The 18,421-nt window shown below is 48.5% G+C and overlaps 1 protein-coding gene across 8 annotated transcripts in view; it reads right to left on the bottom strand.

Annotated features, from left to right (window-relative positions):
• Ulk4 (unc-51 like kinase 4) overlaps nt 1-18,421 on the bottom strand; it is a 271,374-nt gene that overhangs the window by 236,743 nt on the left and 16,210 nt on the right. For 7 of the 8 annotated variants that reach the window (XM_027415417.2, XM_027415412.2, XM_035444068.1 and 4 more), the window contains 8 exons: nt 16,638-16,759; nt 16,403-16,472; nt 14,626-14,719; nt 12,914-13,018; nt 10,358-10,418; nt 8,533-8,714; nt 7,047-7,093; nt 4,549-4,627 (listed from right to left, as the gene is read on the bottom strand). In XM_027415417.2, the coding sequence (XP_027271218.1) occupies nt 4,549-4,627; nt 7,047-7,093; nt 8,533-8,714; nt 10,358-10,418; nt 12,914-13,018; nt 14,626-14,719; nt 16,403-16,472; nt 16,638-16,759 (760 nt within the window). The remainder of the gene's footprint in view (nt 1-4,548; nt 4,628-7,046; nt 7,094-8,532; nt 8,715-10,357; nt 10,419-12,913; nt 13,019-14,625; nt 14,720-16,402; nt 16,473-16,637; nt 16,760-18,421) is intronic. The other variant, XM_027415413.2, reaches the window with a different exon arrangement.

Consider the following 18,421-nt stretch of genomic DNA (forward strand, 5'->3'; position numbering starts at 1 on the left):
ACGGGTTCTAGTGTTCATATGAAGTGCAGGCATCCCCAAAAGTGTGCCACACACCACTCAGTCCCCAAAGCAGTTTCTTTCAGGCAGAGTAGGTGAGGCGAGGCTATGCGCGGTGACATCCAGGGACCCCAAGCCCCAAGCATGGCCTGAGGAAGTGGCTCCGCGATTGCTTAAGCTTAAGCACAGTGGCCTGCTGCTCTCGCAGCCCCGCAGGTTTGATTCGAGCACCCACATGAAAGGGGTCACAAACACCTGGCCATTCCAGTGCCCGGCGCTCCAAAAACCCTCTTCTGGCCTCCAGGACATTTGCACTCACACAAAGACACACAAATAAAATAAAATTAAATAAATCCTAACTATGAGTAGCCTGGTCTTACTTTCTTTAAAAGTAAGAAAGAGCAAGAAAGAGTAAGAAGAAAGAGAAAGGGGCGGGAGACAGAGGAACACGGGACGGCCAGCGTTGACAGTTACTGAGTGAGCTGCCTCTGTCTACACACTTTACTTTTGTTCTGAAATTTTCCAGAGTAAGGAAATGTTCATGAAAGGGTTAACCTGCGCCATCGGTCCTGGGGCTCACAGTCCTCATGCATCCACTGCCTTCCTGAGACGAACACAGGGACCACACACCAGGGCTTGTCCTGAGGTGTTGCTCAAGAACCACAGGGACTCCAGACTGGTCAGCATGTTAAACAACCGTATTCTTCAGAGGGAATTCGATAAAAGAGCTGGAGAAGAAACCTTAGACTGGGCCAGCGCTCTTCAGCAGACACGACAAATCTGAGGAAGCCCAGCAGGTCAGAGTGAGTTTCCCAGAGACTGGACCTCAAGAGTTCTGAACCTGAGGCCCACCCATGGCACACCTGGAAATGCCCACAGGCAGCCAAGGAGGACAGGGATCATGTTCATCGTGGTAACCCTCAAGCGGAAACTGAACGATGCAGCTGCCAGACACTGAGCAGAAATTTCTAAACACTGTACCATGTAACCAGTACCTGGGCCTGCTAACCCCCCAGTGCCAGGGACTTCCAGGTTAAAGACAAACTGCCAAGCATACCGCCTTTTCCTCAGTGCTTGACTGCCCTCTAGCGGCTGCTGAAATTGACACAGTCAACTACTTGCAACAATTTTTTTTTTTTTTTAAACAGGTCACCTTCTTTTATTCTTTCATAGAGTCAGTAACAACTTCATATCAAAACACAAATACCAAGGAAAAACAAAACAAAGGGCCAGAATTCCTCAGGAAATGACATATATACAATATTTGACAAATTATTTTTGAAATCCAGTCAACACATATATGAAAGTATGATGCATTTTGGTCAAATGAAGGTTTGGGCTGAAAATCAATTTATTCAATATAACTTGTTAAGAGAATAAAGTTATAATATGATAATTTCAATAATGCATTTCATCAAAATTTTGCTATTATAAGTATCTTATTAGGGGGATTTTTTTATTTTGTTTTGCTTTGCCATTTTTATTTTGTTTGTTATTTTTGAGACAGGATTTCAGGTAATTGGCTGACTTCAAAGAACCTATTTTATGAAGGTGACCTGCAACAAAAGTATTTTAAAGTGCACAGAATTAAAAAAAATTAAATGTACATACAGCAAGGTGTAATGGCTGTTAATGGTGTTAATCCTAGAACTTGGGAAGCAGAGGCAGGTGGATCTCTGTGAGTTCAAGGCCAACCTGGTCCACAGAGTAATTTCCAAGTCAGCCACACACCACACACACAAATATGGTACCAGAAAGGTACTGTGTAAACTCCCCATTATTCAACAAAATTTAGTTCACTATATATGGTGATAATGTGTTTACAGCATAACAAATAAAGCCTGCCTGAAGATCAGAGTGTAAAGCCAGCCAGCTAGCCACACTAGCCAGTCCAGTCAGACAGTCGGTGAGAGACCCTGTCTGCAAAGACAGGGTCCTGGAGAGCATGATGGTGGAAGACACCTGACATCAACCTCTGGCCTTCACAGGCATACATGCACCCACACATACACAAGCAAATTCACACACTACACACAAAAGTAAAACAAAGTCATGGGGGAAAGCTGCAAAACAGGAAGTGAGGAAAAACCAAGAATGGTGCTTCCCAATGCCCCTGCATCTCAACCTAATAAAACACGAGCAAGCACCAGGAAGGGAAACCGCAGGGGAAGGAACCAGAACCTTGGGGAGATGACCCAAGACAGCCAGCCACAGTGTGACCCTGGAACTAATGTCCAGTGCTCTCCGTGAGCAACGACAAGAGTAAGCACGGGGCGGACTAGCCACAGGTACGGAGGCAGGAGAGAGGCGAGCCCATCACCTCTGACTGAGAATGTCCTCGGCACTGACTCCAGGGAATTCCTTCAGTGGGGACCATCTGTCAGTCAGTGTGTAGTGAAATATTATTTATGATTTATTAAAGCTTGCCTGAAGATTCAGAAAGCAAAGTCAGCCACGAACCTTAGAAGCCAGGCACACACCTTTAATCCCAGTAGCCAGAAGCTAGGCGGTGGTAGCACACACCTTTAATCCTAGGACTCAGGATTAAGAGATAGACGGATCTCAGTGAATCCAAGGCCACCCAGATCTACACAAGAGTGAATCAGTCTAAAGAGAATTATTGCCCACACTTGTAATCCCAACATGAGGGAAGTATATAAGACAGAAGCAAGGTCTCAGAGAGGCATTGGTTCTCCAGCCACACTGAGGAGAGGTTACAGTTTGAGACTGGGTGAAGAGCTCAAGCATGAATCAGCCCTTTCAGCCTGAGCTTGAGGTGAGAGCTAGTGGCCGGCTGCTTTGCTTCCCTGATCTTCAGCTTGAAGCTTGAACCCCAATATCAGTCTCTGGGTCTTTTATTAATTTGTGTTACACCCTAGCATGAGACTCCAAGAGGACAGAGGAGGTTTCTCAGCTCTGGGCTCGTCTCTGGCCTAGCTTTCCCCTGCAGACACCTCAGAGGGAACTGGGAATGTGAGAGACCTGGTTGTGGCATCTGTCACCTCATTGACAGCCTGGGTTGATCAGGTTGACCTGGCTGGAGAGGTGGGTGTCCCCTTCCTCCCTCGTGGCTCTGTGTGTGTGTCCCCTGAAGCCAGGTGCTCTACCAAAGAGAAGGGGCCACAGAAGAGGGCCGGGATCTGGGTGAGAATGAAGAGCTGAGCTCCCTGAAGGAACCCAAAAGCACAAGACCTGCAGGGGAGCCAGCCCTGTAGAAAGGGCAGCCACAGCCCCCGGGGACTTTTCTGGATACCCAGGTGGGTCATTTCATGGTGTGTCCCATTCACGTTTGTGACGAGCATCAGCCACCAGCCTCACTCCAGCCCAGAGCTGCAGTCTGCTGGGGCCCATGGGGTGAGCATGCCACACGCTGTCCGTTCTGCCAGGTGTGGGGTTGGTACAGGTAAACCACAGATACACATCCCCCACGTGCCATGCGGGACACAGGGTGACAGACACTGCACAGCAGAGAAAGAGGTCTGCGGCTCTGGGGGACACAGCAGGTTTTCTGGAATGGCTGTGCCCATTTACATTCCCACCAGCAGCCTGGGAAAGTCGCTGCCCCCCAGCGCTTGCCAGCATTTACGACTGTGTGGAGCTCTGAGTTTTGACAGGGCCTGGCTTTCATTTGCAGGTCTATGAGATGATGCAGCGTTCGTTATGAATACTAAACAGCATCATACTGACAACTTCTTCTGCTTTCAAATGTTACCATGTTGATTAGCACATCTGTCAGCAGCCATCAGAGTAACCAGGAGGCCTGCAAGAGCCTGCGTGTCTGGGTAGGTGAGTGAGTTAACGCTGGAGTTAACGCTGACACAAGCCTCTGGGCAGACCTGAAAGGGCTTTCTCAGCTTACTTGTAGGATGGCACACCCTAAGTGCAACACCTTCCCCAGGCAACCCCGACATGAGGAGGTCCTCAGAAAAGCACCCCCTTTTATTTTTTGCCTTTTGACTGACTGCCTCCACATCTTGCTGGTTCATCTACCCTGTTGCTGCTGTCACCACCCTGGGCTGACATCAGACTCTAGTTTCTTCAGCCTTCCAGAGAGGACTAAAGATTAGTGTCTCTCAGGGAATGTCCCAGGCCTTCGCCGCCAGATGAGGACTGCTGAGGCCTCCAGCCCCGTGCATAAGAAATTGCTAGGCTCTTAGCTTCTCCAGAGTGCAGCCAGCCACTCTGAGGTAGCCGCCCGATACAGAGTGTGCACAGCCACTCTGAGCCTGCCCAGCCCATTACACACAAGTCAGCCTAACACCCTCCTTGCAGCACTTACCCATCACCCAGAAGAAAGTGACTTAAATGAGAGCTATGATCTAAGCCAGCCTGGCACCTCTGCCGCCTCCAACGAGAGGACAAATTCTACATGCGCCTGAACTGAGTTAGAGCCCAGTGCCGGGAGGGCCCCAAGGTCTTTGTCTTACAGCAACCGTACGCAGTTCCTCAAATTAAAATTAAATGGAGTCCGATGACAGCTGCGCTCTCTATACTACAAAACCAAAGGCAATCCTTCCCACCATACACAACACCTCAGTCATGAGACATCACCTCAATAACAGGCACGTTTTCCTGAAGTTCTGCCGTGTGTAGGGCCAGCAAGCCAATCACTCGAGCAACCTTGGACCGTCTGGAGAGAGAGAGAGCAGTCAGGCATCAAACAATCGCCATGCTAGCCACCAAGCCTGATGGCCTGAGTTCAGTCCTTGGAACCCACGTGGTAAAAAGAGAGGCTGTCCTCCACGCGTGCCTGGAGCATGCACACGCCTACTCACAGTACATACACCGTGACAGGTCAGGCCCACGGTCCAGGGAAATGCCCTATCTCAAACATAGGGAGCGTGAATCACAGTGTCCAAGTTTAGACGTTTGTGGCTGATAAGATGTGCACAAGTCTGTGAGTACTTTCCTAATTTGCTTAATCCCCCCTTTATTTTACGTGTATTTGTGTTTTGCCATGTGCATGCAGTGCCCAAGGAGGCCAGAAGGGGGCTGTGACCCCGGGAACTGGAGCTGCAGATGGTTTGACCCCGGTCCTCTGTTTGCGCCATTCTCCAGCCTCTCTTCTTCTATGTTAACAAACACTGGCTTTAACGAGGTGGCATCTGGTGTCCCACAGAAAAGGACGCTGATAAAGCACTAAGCAATGTTCCACAGTGATTTGAAAGAAGCAATGTAGCAATGTTGATTTAAAAAAAAAAAAATCACTGGGGAAGAAAGGCACGGAAGAATGATAGGACTTGCTGGGGGAGGGGACTTAGTGGGAACCAGGGACTTGAGAAAGGATAAGGGGGCGGGGGGGGGGGGGGCGGGTGATCCAAGGGCATCTCGTATGTATGAAATTGAGAAAGAGTTAGCAAGTTTTAAAACCTTTTTCTCATTGAAATCTAACCTGGTGAAGAGTTAAGATCCACACTCTCACTGTTCCTTGGTTTCTTAGAAAAAGCTTCACAGGACTCACTTGAGAAAACAATTTAGACTCAGAAGTGTGGTCAGGACAGCATGTGTCTCCTCCCACAGCAGAGCCGGCCCTGAAAGGCTTCAACTCTTTCTTGCTGGTTCTTTGAGATGGGGTCTTATTACAGGGCTCCCAGGATGGCCTTGAACTCCTGATTCTCCTGCCTCAGCTTCCTGAGGAGTGCAGGTGAGTGCCGCCATGCCTGGCCACTTCTGTGTGTCTTGTACATCAAATACCAAAAACTTTAAACCACAATCAAGTAAGTCCCATAGATGGAAACATACCAGAAATCCCTCTCCTTGATGAAGGGTTGACTAGACACAGACCCCTCAGCAGTCTACAGAGATGAAAGAGATTCGTTTATCTGTGTGGTAGCACCGCTGGGAAAAGCAGCCGTCGGGGAAAACAGGAGACATCCCCACAGCAAGTGATCTGTACTGGGGAGGACTCAGGGGCAGATGTGGGGAGCCACGCCTCACTAAGTCTGTGTCCCTATATGACAAACAAACTTAGAAGACTGAGGGAAAACTGGAAGCAGCATTTGAAAGGAAGCAAGAAGGCCTAGCAGAGAGCTGCCCACTGTCCACTGACTGCTTCACCCAATCAAAACTTCCACGGCTGGACAAAGCGACACACCACCTCAAACCAGCACTCCGGAAAGCATAAAGCTAGGAGTTTGAGACCAGCCTGGGCTACATAGTAAGACGCTATACCTCAAAAAAAAAATATTACAACACTTTTTTTTTCAAATGCCTTTCAATTTAAATAGTAAAAAAGGGTTTTTAAACAGTGCCTGAAAAGAATCGAAGCACTTTTAGGTCAGAAGGGGGCGCTCCAGACCAGAAAAAACAACACCCACCAAACAGCAGCAGTTTCCACAGTTACAAAATGATCAGCTGTTACCCAGAGGCTAAGATACAAGAAAAAATTCCCTCCAAAGCCTTTTGCAAACCCCCATGGTTGACAGAGTATTTTTCACCAGCATAGAGGAGTAGCTACCGTCACACCCCTGCCAGCCACAGAGTCTCTTTGGTGACAGTGACCAGATAATCAAAACACTCCCCAACGTGGCCCAGACTCAGAACCAGCAGCTCCAACTTCTGGCCTCACATAGACGGCCAAGCACAAACCCCACAGTGAGTGTGATTTGCCCAGGGGCAGATCTGGGGTTCCAACCCCACACTTCTGTATCCTGCATAAACTCAGAAAGTGGAGACTCAGCAAACAGTTAGTTCCACCGTGTGATCAGGTCCCACCAGCAAGGACAGCAGAGCCTGCAGCATCCAGAGAGGGAGCACTCGGAAGAAGAGTCCTATTGGTTGCCATGGCACCATGGGGAAGCTCCCACTCTGGGGAAGGAAAGGCAGAGGTGACAGACGGCACAACCCGAAAGGTGGGGTCCATTTCATGATGGTCACCCAGAAAAGTGAGGGCCTATAAAGCAGGGTGCACTCGCTGCATCTGCTTGTCTGTAAGTGACCCGAGGTCGCCTCAGGTTCACTGAGGATGACTGAGGACCGCACTCATGATGAGGTGTCCGGCAACAGCTATAAAACCCCAAGAATATGTTTTAAAATACAATGCTACTTACATGTCCCAGTTTGGAGCTATTCGCAAATGCTGGATTAGCAACTGGAACTAGAGTTTAAAAAACAAAAACATCAGAATGTAAGTTTCATTCAGAAGGGCACCAAAGCAACGCCTCAGTTAACAGGGAGATGTGCACAGCTGCGGAGAGCTGCCCCATGAAGGCAATCACGGGCGGACGACAGACATGCGAAGGACAGATGACAGACATACGAACACAGCCAGTGGCCAACAAGATAAACATAAATGAAAATTGACAACAGGGCGGCTCAGCAATTAAGAGCATGTGCTCTGCAGAGAACCCAGGTTCAGTTCCCAGCACCCACACTGTGGCCTGCAAGCAAGCACCTGTAACCTCAGCTCCAGGGAATCGCACACCTTCTTCTGGCCTCCAAGAGCACCTGGTGCGTGCCTGGACACACACACACACACACACACACACACACACACACAGAAATAAAAAACAAAAGAACAAGGTGTTTGATTTGTCCTAACACTTACTAGTCCCTAATATTTGGCTCCCCACACCCAACAGACACCCACAAGCAACTGTCATATTGACTTAGGACCAAATAAACTGGAACTTCTTCAGGCTGACTTTGGGGACCAATAAAGAGCATCACCCGACCACTGTCGTTCCTTCCAGAGGGTGGCTTGAGGAACTCCACAACCCCCAGGGGTTACCAACGAGGCCCAGCAAGGATTAATTCTCCCAGGAGAACAGAAAGTGAAGACTTTAAGGCTTAATATCCTTTTATACATCAGAGACCCCGTTGTCTATCCAGGTGACCCAGAACAGGAGCCCAGGCCACCTGAGTTCTCGACAGCATGAAGGTGTGTCCCCTTCCACCCCCCCACCCCCACCCCCCCACCCGGGGGTTATAAACAGTTACAGTGGCTCCCGATCAACATGTAACAAAAATGGAAAGCTGAACATTACAAAGGCCACAGCTGGAAATCACCATCTACACACTGCTTCAAGGAAGGGGTTGAGGGTAATTTTCATGAACCTACAGTATCAATAAATCACCTGTTTTCTTTGTAATCACATCAAATTAGAATTGTAACCAACTGGGCCTGGTGACATGGACCTATAATCCCAGCAACTTGCTAAGTTGAGGCAGCAGGATCATAAGCTCAGGACCCAACTAGGCTACAGAACGAATTCAAGGCAAACATGGGAAATTGAGAGTGTAGCTCCAAAGAAAAACTAGGGCCAGATGTGGTTCAGTGGGAGAGCCCTTGCTTAGCCTGTGTCAGCCCCCGGGGTTCAATCCCCAGTCCCGCCACATAAATAGTCTGTGGTTTATTGTTTTTACTGTCTGCTTCAGTGCCAAGGGCAGAACCCCAGTGAGTGGTCAGGCTAAGGAACCACTCTGCTGCTGAGCAGCTGAGCTGAAGCCCAGGCCCCAAGCTCCTTGAAACACAAAGGCCAAGAGCAGGAGGCAGGTGGTGGGTCCCTGGGAGGCGAGTCACCCTGCAGTACCTACCAGCGGGGAATGGAGCAGCCTGGTGGCCACCTCCCTGTGAGTGGCCACCACACACAGATAGCACAGGAGGTTCAGCTTGGCTCGCAAGGTCCCTGCGCTCTTCTCGATGGAGTCTATCTGGGAGCACACCTGCTGCAGGAAGTCATTCCAGTCTTGGTCCTTCAGAACCTGCAGCTTGTCCACTGCAGAAGGAAGGAAGGAGAGGTAGTGGCGTGCGTGACGTGGGAAGGGCTGAGCAGGCATTGTGTGAGAAGCAGAACCGGGAACTTGAGAGCTGGGATGAGGCAGAGCAACTACTGCATGACAGCACCAAACCCCCCCCCCCATTCTGAGGAGACTCCACTTGATGTCCTTCTCTACCCAGAGAGGCTTAACCGTGTCACTGAACTGCCAAAATAACAATAGTAATGATAATAATAATAATAATATCTCCTGGCCCTCCCCCAGAGACAAGGTTTCTCTGTGGCTTTGGAGGCTGTCCTGCAACTAGCTCTTTTAGACCAGGCTGGTCTCGAATTCACAGAGATCCACCTGCCTCTGCCTCCTGAGTGCTAGGATTAAAGGCATGCGCCACCACCGCCTGGCTCAACGTCTTTAGATGTCAGGGAGCCATGGAGATGGCTGGCCTTTCAAGCATGAGGACCAGACTCCACATAAAAAAAAAAAAAAAAAAAAAAAAAAGCTGCACTTGTAATCCTGGCACTCAGGTGGTGAAGACAGGAGGATCCCTGGGGCTAACTGGCCAGTCAGTCTAGCCTGATTGGTGAGTTCCAGACCAATGAGTGACCTTGTCTCAAAAGAGGTGGGCAGCATATGTCTAACATATTCTCAGGCACACGCACCCTCACTTACCTGTGTGCAACCACACACACACAAACACAAACACACAAACACAAACACACACACACACACATACACACACACACACACACATATACACACACACATACACACACACACACATATATACACACACACATACACACACACACACACACACACACACACACACACATACCCACACACACACACATGTACACACACGCACACAGAGGTATGTCCACACACATCCACACACATTTTAGAAGTCTAAAAAAATTATTGTTAACCATACCCAGCTCAGTAGTGTGGCTGGCAAAATCTGGACTCCAGCCTCTAGCTTCTCACACAAACCAAAGACAAAACACAGGAAGAGCATCTAAATGCACCAATTTTGGCTGATCTCTACCTACAGATGGATTCATTTACAAAAATTACAAATGTGGGGCTGGAGAGATGGCTCAGAGATTAAGAACACTGGTTGCTCTTCCAGAGGTCCTGAGTTCAATTCCCAGAGGCTCACAACCAACTGTAATGAGATCTGGTGCCCTCTTCTGGCATGCACTGTATACATGATAAATAATAAATAAATCTTTTTTAAAAATTACAAATGTTCTCCAGCTCTCAGGCAAGGACTGAGTGCTTCCCTGGTTTTTATAAGTAAAGGTCCTTGATGCTGGCCACACTATGATTCTGCTTCCCTTTGGTCCCTCCTTGGGGCTTGCTCTTGGTTTGCGAGCTTGACCTGTACAAACTTTTAAGTTGGTTTCTTTAAGTCTTCTATTCCAGCACCCCAGGAGCTTCCCCCACCCACAAGGGCAAAGAGGAAAATCAACAGCTGGTAAAGATACATTTGCAATTGACTTCTGTGCAGGATGCAGCCCAAGATCACTGACAAGAAAACAGGTAATGAGTTATTCTTCACACAAACATTCCATTGGCAAGTAAATAAAGTTCATATTTACATCTGCTTACAAAGCATGTGTGATGAGCCAGGTGATCTTACCAGAATATGCTGGTAGGTGCAAGATTTTTGGATCAAACTTGATTGTAGGCTGTTTGATTATCTGCAGCAGGAAAAAACACTGAGAAACTTTTCAGCTCAACAGTTGCGTCTCTGAATCCACAGATCAACAAGGCCACAAAAGAACCATATGAAACTTAGCTGTCATCAAAAGGATCCAGGGCATGTGTGGAGCAAACCCAGTGGCCCCAGCCCCAGGAGATACAGGCAGGAGGGTGAGTGAGACCCTATCTCAAAGCCCCAGCAGGGAAAAAGAATGCAACAATGCCATGTGAGATTAAAAGATGTAAATACAGATTGCTTCTTTACATTTCAACCAATGTCTTCAGTATGACAGAAACCTGTAGAGAGCTCTGCCTGTAGGCTTCCTAGCTCAACTGGCTGCTAATCAGCCTCTCATTAGAAATCAAGGCATCAGGCTGGAGAGATGGCTCAGCAGTTAAGAGCAGTGCCTGACCTTCCAGAGGTCATGAGTTCAATTCCCAGCAACTACATGGTGGCTCACAACCATCTCTAATGGGACTTGCTGCCCTCTTCTGGCGTAAAGGTATGCATGAGATAGAGCACTCATGCATAAAATCAATAAATATTAAAAAGAAATCAAGGCATCTGAAAAGTATCTACTGGGTCCTGACCTAAGGAGGTACAAAGTTGTAAAACTCATGACCCTACTACCAGAAACTCTAAATGAGAAAACAAGGCAAATTATCTGTTAAACAATAAAATCCTTAACATTTCACAATTCAAAACGGGTAGGACAAAACTGTAGACAGATACTTCATAGGAAGACACTTCTTAAAAACAATAAAGAAGCAAGTGGGTAGGCTGATGTGACCTGGACAGGGTCAGAGGAAGGGGTGGGAATCAGACAGAGGTGGGAGAGGGCTTGAGAAGGGAAGAGCCCGTCCAGAAGATACTAACACATAAATAGTTTACCACACACTTCATTTGAGAAATGGTGTGGTGAAGAAACCAGCGGCTGACTATGGAAGTTTGGATGAGAGGGCCTACGCTTGAGAGCTGATCAAGTCTAACTTGTGCAGAACTCTGTGTTGCTGTCTTAAACCCTCACAGACAGACAGCGTTCTTGACAAAAATGATAAAAAATGACAGCCTTTCTCTAATGTGATGCCATAATTCATGTTATTCCAACCACGAGAAATCCTCAGATAAATTTTAGCTAAAAACACTCCACAAAATACCTGACTATCAGTCAGCAAAGTGCTACGGTCATGAAAAACCTGAGCGTCACCAGCCGTGACAGACAGGCACAGACCACAGGAGACGGAGGAGGCTCAAGTGTGATGCAGGCCTAGAGCAGGCAATGGACAACAGAGGCACCATGTCTGGAATCTGGGGCCGCTAACTTGGCCCGACAACCCGAGGGCCTCCGGTGACTCAGGTTGGCAGAGTAACGGCAAGCAAGACCTCCTAGAACCCTGAACCCGCTCCCTGAGTCTAAAACACATTTTTAAAATATAGCTTAAAGTGTTTTAGGTTAAAATAGTTTAAGGCCAGGCAGTGGTGGCACACGCCTTTAATCCCAGCACTCAGGAGGCAGAGACAGGCGGATCGCTGAGTTCTCAGCCAGCCTGATCTACACAATGAGTTCCAGAACAGCCAGGGCTACACAGAGAAACCCTGTCTCAAAAAAAAAAAAGAAAAGAAAAGAAAAAAGTAATGTAAAAAACAAATTTCTACTTGCTGACATTTCCCAGAAACCTTAAGTAAGGAAATAAAGGAAGAGACTCTCAGCCGTGGAATCCCAGGCTGCTCTAGAAAGCCCACTGGGAGAGCACGCCATTACCCATCAGGCCTAGCAGATCCAGCCTCTCTGTCAGAGTCTGACTCATGGAAAGACTCCATTCTGGGAGATGGTCATGTAAGGAAAGGCTGGCTGTCTCGGAAATCAACACGTTCCCACAGGAGAGCAGGGAAACCACCACAGATTAATGTGGAAAGACATTTGCGAGCAATAAAGCTGCAGGGTTAAGACAGAGTGGGAAGCAGAGACTGAGTGTGTGGCTGAGGTCAAAGCAGACAGACAGACAGACGAAGCTATACAGTGAGTCCTTGTGACCCTCGCAACACACTGTTGTTACAGAAGCAGAGAGCACACTGGGAGCTGAAACCCCAGGGCCATGCTGTCTCCCCATCAGTCTGAACGCCACGCAAGAGACTGGGTCTGTGGGGCCTGCCCGCTCTTCCCCAGCCAGTGAGCTCTGCTCAGCCACACCCTAGCGACCTGAGCATCAAGTGGGACTCACTTCATAAACACAGACGGAGACTGAGAGCTGAGGTCTGGGGTCTGGAGGTCAGTGGCCCTGCTCAGCAGTGAGCAGGGAGAAAATCCCCACTGCAGTGGGTGCAAGCGAAGGGAGAGCAGGGCACAGAGGGGACACGTGGCACACAGGACAAGCAGACAAGTGACAGACAGCAGAGCCTGCAGACGGGCCGTGTGTCACACGGGAGAAAGACAGTAAGGCATTGAATGTTCTGACCTCCCCGCCCCACCCTGCCCTCAAGTTCTCTGTGCACCTTGGGGTTGTCGATAATTGGGGTGATCACAAGATCCGAGTCTGTGTAGATCAGCACTCTCATCTGGGATTCCAGGGTCCCCCGGCTCAGACGTCCACATGTCATCTGGAACAAGGGCAAAAGTCACACTTTGCATTTGTAATGGAGAGTGACAGGACACCTGTGTCGATGAACTCCAAGTGCCATGGAGACTCCATCAGCCTGGCTGATCCTCACACAAATCCTCAACAGTGTTGTTCCCATTTTACCCATGAAAAAGTCTCAGAAAGCAACTGGCCAGTCACACCAACAGTTGACACCGCTGGCTCAGTCACACCAGCAGATCTCACCACTGACTGACAGCTCAGTCACACCAGCAGCTCTCACCGCTGACTGACTGCTCAGTCACACCAGCAGATCTCACCGCTGACTGCTCAGTCACACCAGCAGTTCTCACCACTGACTGACTGCTCAGTCACACCAGCAGATCTCACCACTGACTGCTCAGTCACACCAGCAGTTCTCACCACTGACTGCTCAGTCACACCAACAGTTCTCACCGCTGACTGCTCAGTCACACCAGCAGATCTCACCGCTGACTGACAGCTCAGTCACACCAGCAGATCTCACCGCTGACTGACTGCTCAGTCACACCAGCAGATCTCACCGCTGACTGACTGATCAGTCACACCAGCAGATCTCACCGCTGACTGACTGCTCAGTCACACCAGCAGATCTCACCACTGACTGCTCAGTCACACCAGCAGATCTCACCGCTGACTGACAGCTCAGTCACACCAGCAGATCTCACCGCTGACTGACTGCTCAGTCACACCAGCAGTTCTCACCACTGACTGCTCAGTCACACCAACAGCTCTCACCACTGGGCTCGTCAGGACTGCACCACAGACTTTCCACATTGTGAAATAAAGGCAACTTCACACTGGCTAAGGTTTGGTTTAGTTTAGTTTAATTTTGGTTTGGTTTGGTTTTGGTTTTCCGAGACAGGGTTTCTCTGTGTCTTTGGAGGCTGTCCTGGAACTAGCTCTTGTAGACCAGGCTGGTCTCAAACTCACAGAGATCCGACTGCCTCTGCCTCCCGAGTGCTGGGATTAAAGGTGTGCGCCACCAATGCCAGGCTAGTTTTGTTTCTTATGATGGGTCCTGCCCATCCTTCATCCACAAAACACACAACTACTTCTGTCTTACTGAATATTCATGAAATTAAAATCCAGCATTTTAAACATTCCAGCTGAAATGCTAACAGCAATATGTATATATTTTGCATTGTGTCTGTGCAATCCACAGCACACACTATGCTCACACGCACATACATGCGTGCACACACACAAACCATAATTAAACAATTAATGACTATATGTTCTGCAGTCATTTACATGAAGTGTCCAGAACAGGCAGACTTGGGAAGACCCACGGAGCAGGAGCAGGGACAAGTGGAGGGACTGAGGCTGACAGCAAACAGCTACAGGACTTCTTTATAGAGTAATGAAAAAAGATCTCCTGCTGACAACCTGTGAATCCAGTAAAAGCCTATCAAACGCCCACTCTAAGTGGGTGCACTCAATATAATCACTGCTGAAAAGCAACCGTGAAGCAACTGTGGGGGGGGGGCTTGGCCGTGGCCAATGTCATTCTCACAGCAGGGTTCACACCTCAACTTTAATTACTGTTACGTGCTTCTGTAATGTATCATAAATCCCACGGCTGCTCACCTTGGATAAAGGAGAGGTCTGTGGCGAGCTGGTGTCCTCACCTTCTCCGGGACTTAATCCCACCATGGCACTAGTCCTTGGAGTGGGCCGTGAACTGGAAAACACAACAGCTTTCCATCACGGGCTGCAGAAACGATAACCTCCACTCCTCTCCTGGCAGGAAGGGTGGCGTGAAGGGCTCCACACCTCTTGCACAGGAACTCAGCACATAAAAAGCCTGAAGCCTAACTTGTGCTTAATGACTCTATAATTTTTGTAGCTGCTTCTTTTAAGAAGTGTCATTAAGTGGGAATACACATGCCACTCACTCGTGTGGAGGTCTGAGGACAATTCTGTGCTCTGCTCTGGTATCTCCTCCCCAACTCAGGTCTCCAGCTGTGTGGCAAACACTTTCACCTGCTGAGCCCCTTACCTTCCCCTCCCTGTAACTGCTCGGCTCGGCTCTGCTGGTAACTTTCTGGATAGCCAGCTACTCATTTCCAGATTGCATGCTGCATACAATGCAATCTTTTCTTTTTGCACTTTTGCTGCATGCTTAGTGCTTCCCAAGCATCTGTTCATCACACTGCATAATGACTTTCACGGGAACATTGCATGCGTGTGCACGTCTGTCCCTCCCTCGTCGGCCACCACACTCCCCTTCACATTTTGAGAAAGCCTCCGCTCCATCAGAGTCCGCTTACATAGCATAACCTCCTGCAAATCCCAGGGGATCACGTCTCCTCCACCTCCTGCTCACTCATTCACTAAGTGAGTTTTTAACATAAAATACCAGACGTTGTAAAGACCTGGTTCTAAGAGCATCGACTAAAATTGCCTAAACTATAAATAAATAAATGTATCATACTTCATACTCAAATAAGCACAAAACAGATCAACAAATGTGAATGCATTATTATAGATTAAATGAAATAAAACTCCTGTATAAGACTGTCTTTTCCTTTAAATGTACTGAGGATTGAACCTCAGACTTTGTGTATTATAAGAAAGTGCTCTACCAGAAAGACAGAGACCTGCACACCCAGAAAATCTTAAATCTATTGAATTCATTGGCCCCTAATTACTTAAAAACAAACTAGGTTGGTTGTAGCTGTTGTCTTTCAGTGGCTATAAATATTGTTTGTGTCTTGTGTAAAATATATCTCAAGAACACAACACACAGGCCATGGTGTCACTCACTAGGAGAGCTTCTGCTTAGCATGTGTGACACCCGGCATGGATGGAAGAAAGGCAAAGGGAAGAGAGGACGGGAGGGAAGGAGAGAAGAAGGAGGGGACTCAGACAAGGGAGAAGTACAGCCTCTCCTTTCTATAAAACCTTACCCAAATAAGGGGGCTGGACTTTTGAAATTTCAAATTCATTTTCATCAGAAGACAAAGTTCCGAGAGAAAAGATTTTAATATTTACAAATACAAAATAAAATAAGCCGTTTTTTAAAACTGTATGTACATGTTTGTCTATGCACATGGGTGCAGTACCCAAGGAGGCCAGAGGAGGGCATCTGATCCCCTGGAGCTGGAGTTATAGATGGTTGTGAGCTGCCCAACCTGAGCCCTGGAAACTGAAGAGCATCAAGCACTCTTAACTACTGATCCATCTCTCCAGACCCCAAATAAACAATTTTTAAAACACATACAAAACCTAGATTCCACTGGGCAGCAGTTCACAGTGGAGTGCAGGGGCATGTGATACAAACACCATCCTCTATCTCTAACCGTCTCCCCCAGAGCAGCACTTGTCTCTAGGCTCGCTCTTCTCACAGCAGGGTTTTACATACCTGAGGAGAAATATGGATTCATTCAGCTGGCCCCCTTTGGTACTCTTGGGCCTCAGCTCAGTCGGGGTGTCTGTGGTAGAAAAGTAATATGTTATCCAGAAGGTACGGAAATCACCATGAACAGAGCGTAACACACGGAGACGTGAAAAAGAAGCAGATGCACAGGACAGGGCTCCGCATGCATGGGCCACGGCCCACGGCCCACGGCCCACGAGCTGTTCAAACCAAGCCTTACCTAGCCGGAAAGACTGGCTGAGTCGGTGAGCTCCCTTCTGCCCTTTCCCTTGTCCATTCTGAGGGCTCTGCAAAAACTCCCTGGAATCATTCGGTCCAGAACATTCCATGACATTTCTGCTGCTTGACAGAAATCAAGACAAACTCAATTCAAACTCCCTGTGGTTTGGCAAATAGCACGGAAGGTGTCAGGGCATAATTGCACCTTGTGTCTTATCCTACAATGTCACAGAACTGGGCAAGGACAGCTTTCTACCAGGCAGCTACAATGAGCCCTTTCTAGATGTGAGGCATCTAGACCTAGAGATCTAAAAACCCTTTAGCAGACAGACAGGCAGACAGACAGACACCAGAGCCTGGAGTACCACAAGAACCAGCATGAGTTTTCCCTTCCTGCTACTTGTCCTGGGGTCAAAGTCAACAAGCCATGGAAACTAACTGCAAGAGAAGCCATGGAAACCAACTGCAAGAGAAGCCAGAGAAACCAACTGCAAGAGAAGCCAGAGAAACCAACTGCAAGAGAAGCCACGGAAACTCACTACAAGAGAAGCCACGGAAACTCATTGCAAGAGAAGCCACGGAAACCAACTACAAGAGAAGCCACGGAAACTCACTGCAAGAGAAGCCACGGAAACCAACTGCAAGAGAAGCCACGGAAACCAACTGCAAGAGAAGCCACGGAAACCAACTGCAAGAGAAGCCACGGAAACCAACTGCAAGAGAAGCCACGGAAACCAACTGCAAGAGAAGCCACGGAAACCAACTGCAAGAGAAGCCACGGAAACCAACTGCAAGAGAAGCCACGGAAACCAACTGCAAGAGAAGCCACGGAAACCAACTGCAAGAGAAGCCACGGAAACCAACTGCAAGAGAAGCCACGGAAACCAACTGCAAGAGAAGCCACGGAAACCAACTGCAAGAGAAGCCACGGAAACCAACTGCAAGCCACATCCCCCACTTCCCCTCCCCATCTCTCCCTGCACTTCCACCATTCCAAAGGCATCCAGCAAGACACACAAACCGTCACACATCCCGAGGGGTCAAAATATCAGGTTGGCTCCGTGTTTAAAGACCAGCTACCCTAGTCTCTCATGGTAACTGCAGGGCAGGACAGTGTGACCATCCCATCCCACTTGGCGTTCTCTCAGATTGAAAGATGGTGGCTCCACAAGCCCCAGCCTGCATCGTCAAACCAAACAAGCAAAGACTGAGTGTTTTCAGCCCAAAACCCAAGGAAGGAGGTCAGCTTCCACCACTGCTAACACATGTGTGCCACCGGAGCAGTACCTCAGAAAAACAAACATGACACACAGATGGAAAAGGGAGACATGCCACCATGCAGCAGCAAATGGGAACACTGTCATTTCTTCCTTAGTTACAATATAGGCAATTATCAATAGAGAAGTCTTTAGTCACGATCAACAGCCTTTTATGACCTTTTAGGTAAGTGTGTGTGTATGTGTGTGGTGTGTGTGTGTGGTGTGTGTGTGTGTGTGAGTGTGTGTGTGTGGTGTGTGTGTGTGTGGTGTGTGTGTGGTGTGTGTGTGTGTGGTGTGTGGTGTGTGTGTGTGTGTGGTGTGTGTGTGTGTGTGTGTGTGTGTGTGTGTGTGTGTGTGTGTGTGTGTGTGTGTTGTGTGTGTGTGGTGTGTGAGTGTGTGTGTGTGGTGTGTGTGTGTAGTGTGTGTGTGTGTGTTGTGTGTGTGTGTGCGCACGCATGTGTGGGGGGGGCGCAGGGGAGAGGAGGAGGGGTGGGGCAGGAAGAGAGAGAGGTAGAGAGAACACCCC

This window comes from Cricetulus griseus, chromosome 4, assembly GCF_003668045.3.
Source record: "Cricetulus griseus strain 17A/GY chromosome 4, alternate assembly CriGri-PICRH-1.0, whole genome shotgun sequence".
Classification (NCBI taxonomy): domain Eukaryota; kingdom Metazoa; phylum Chordata; class Mammalia; order Rodentia; family Cricetidae; genus Cricetulus; species Cricetulus griseus.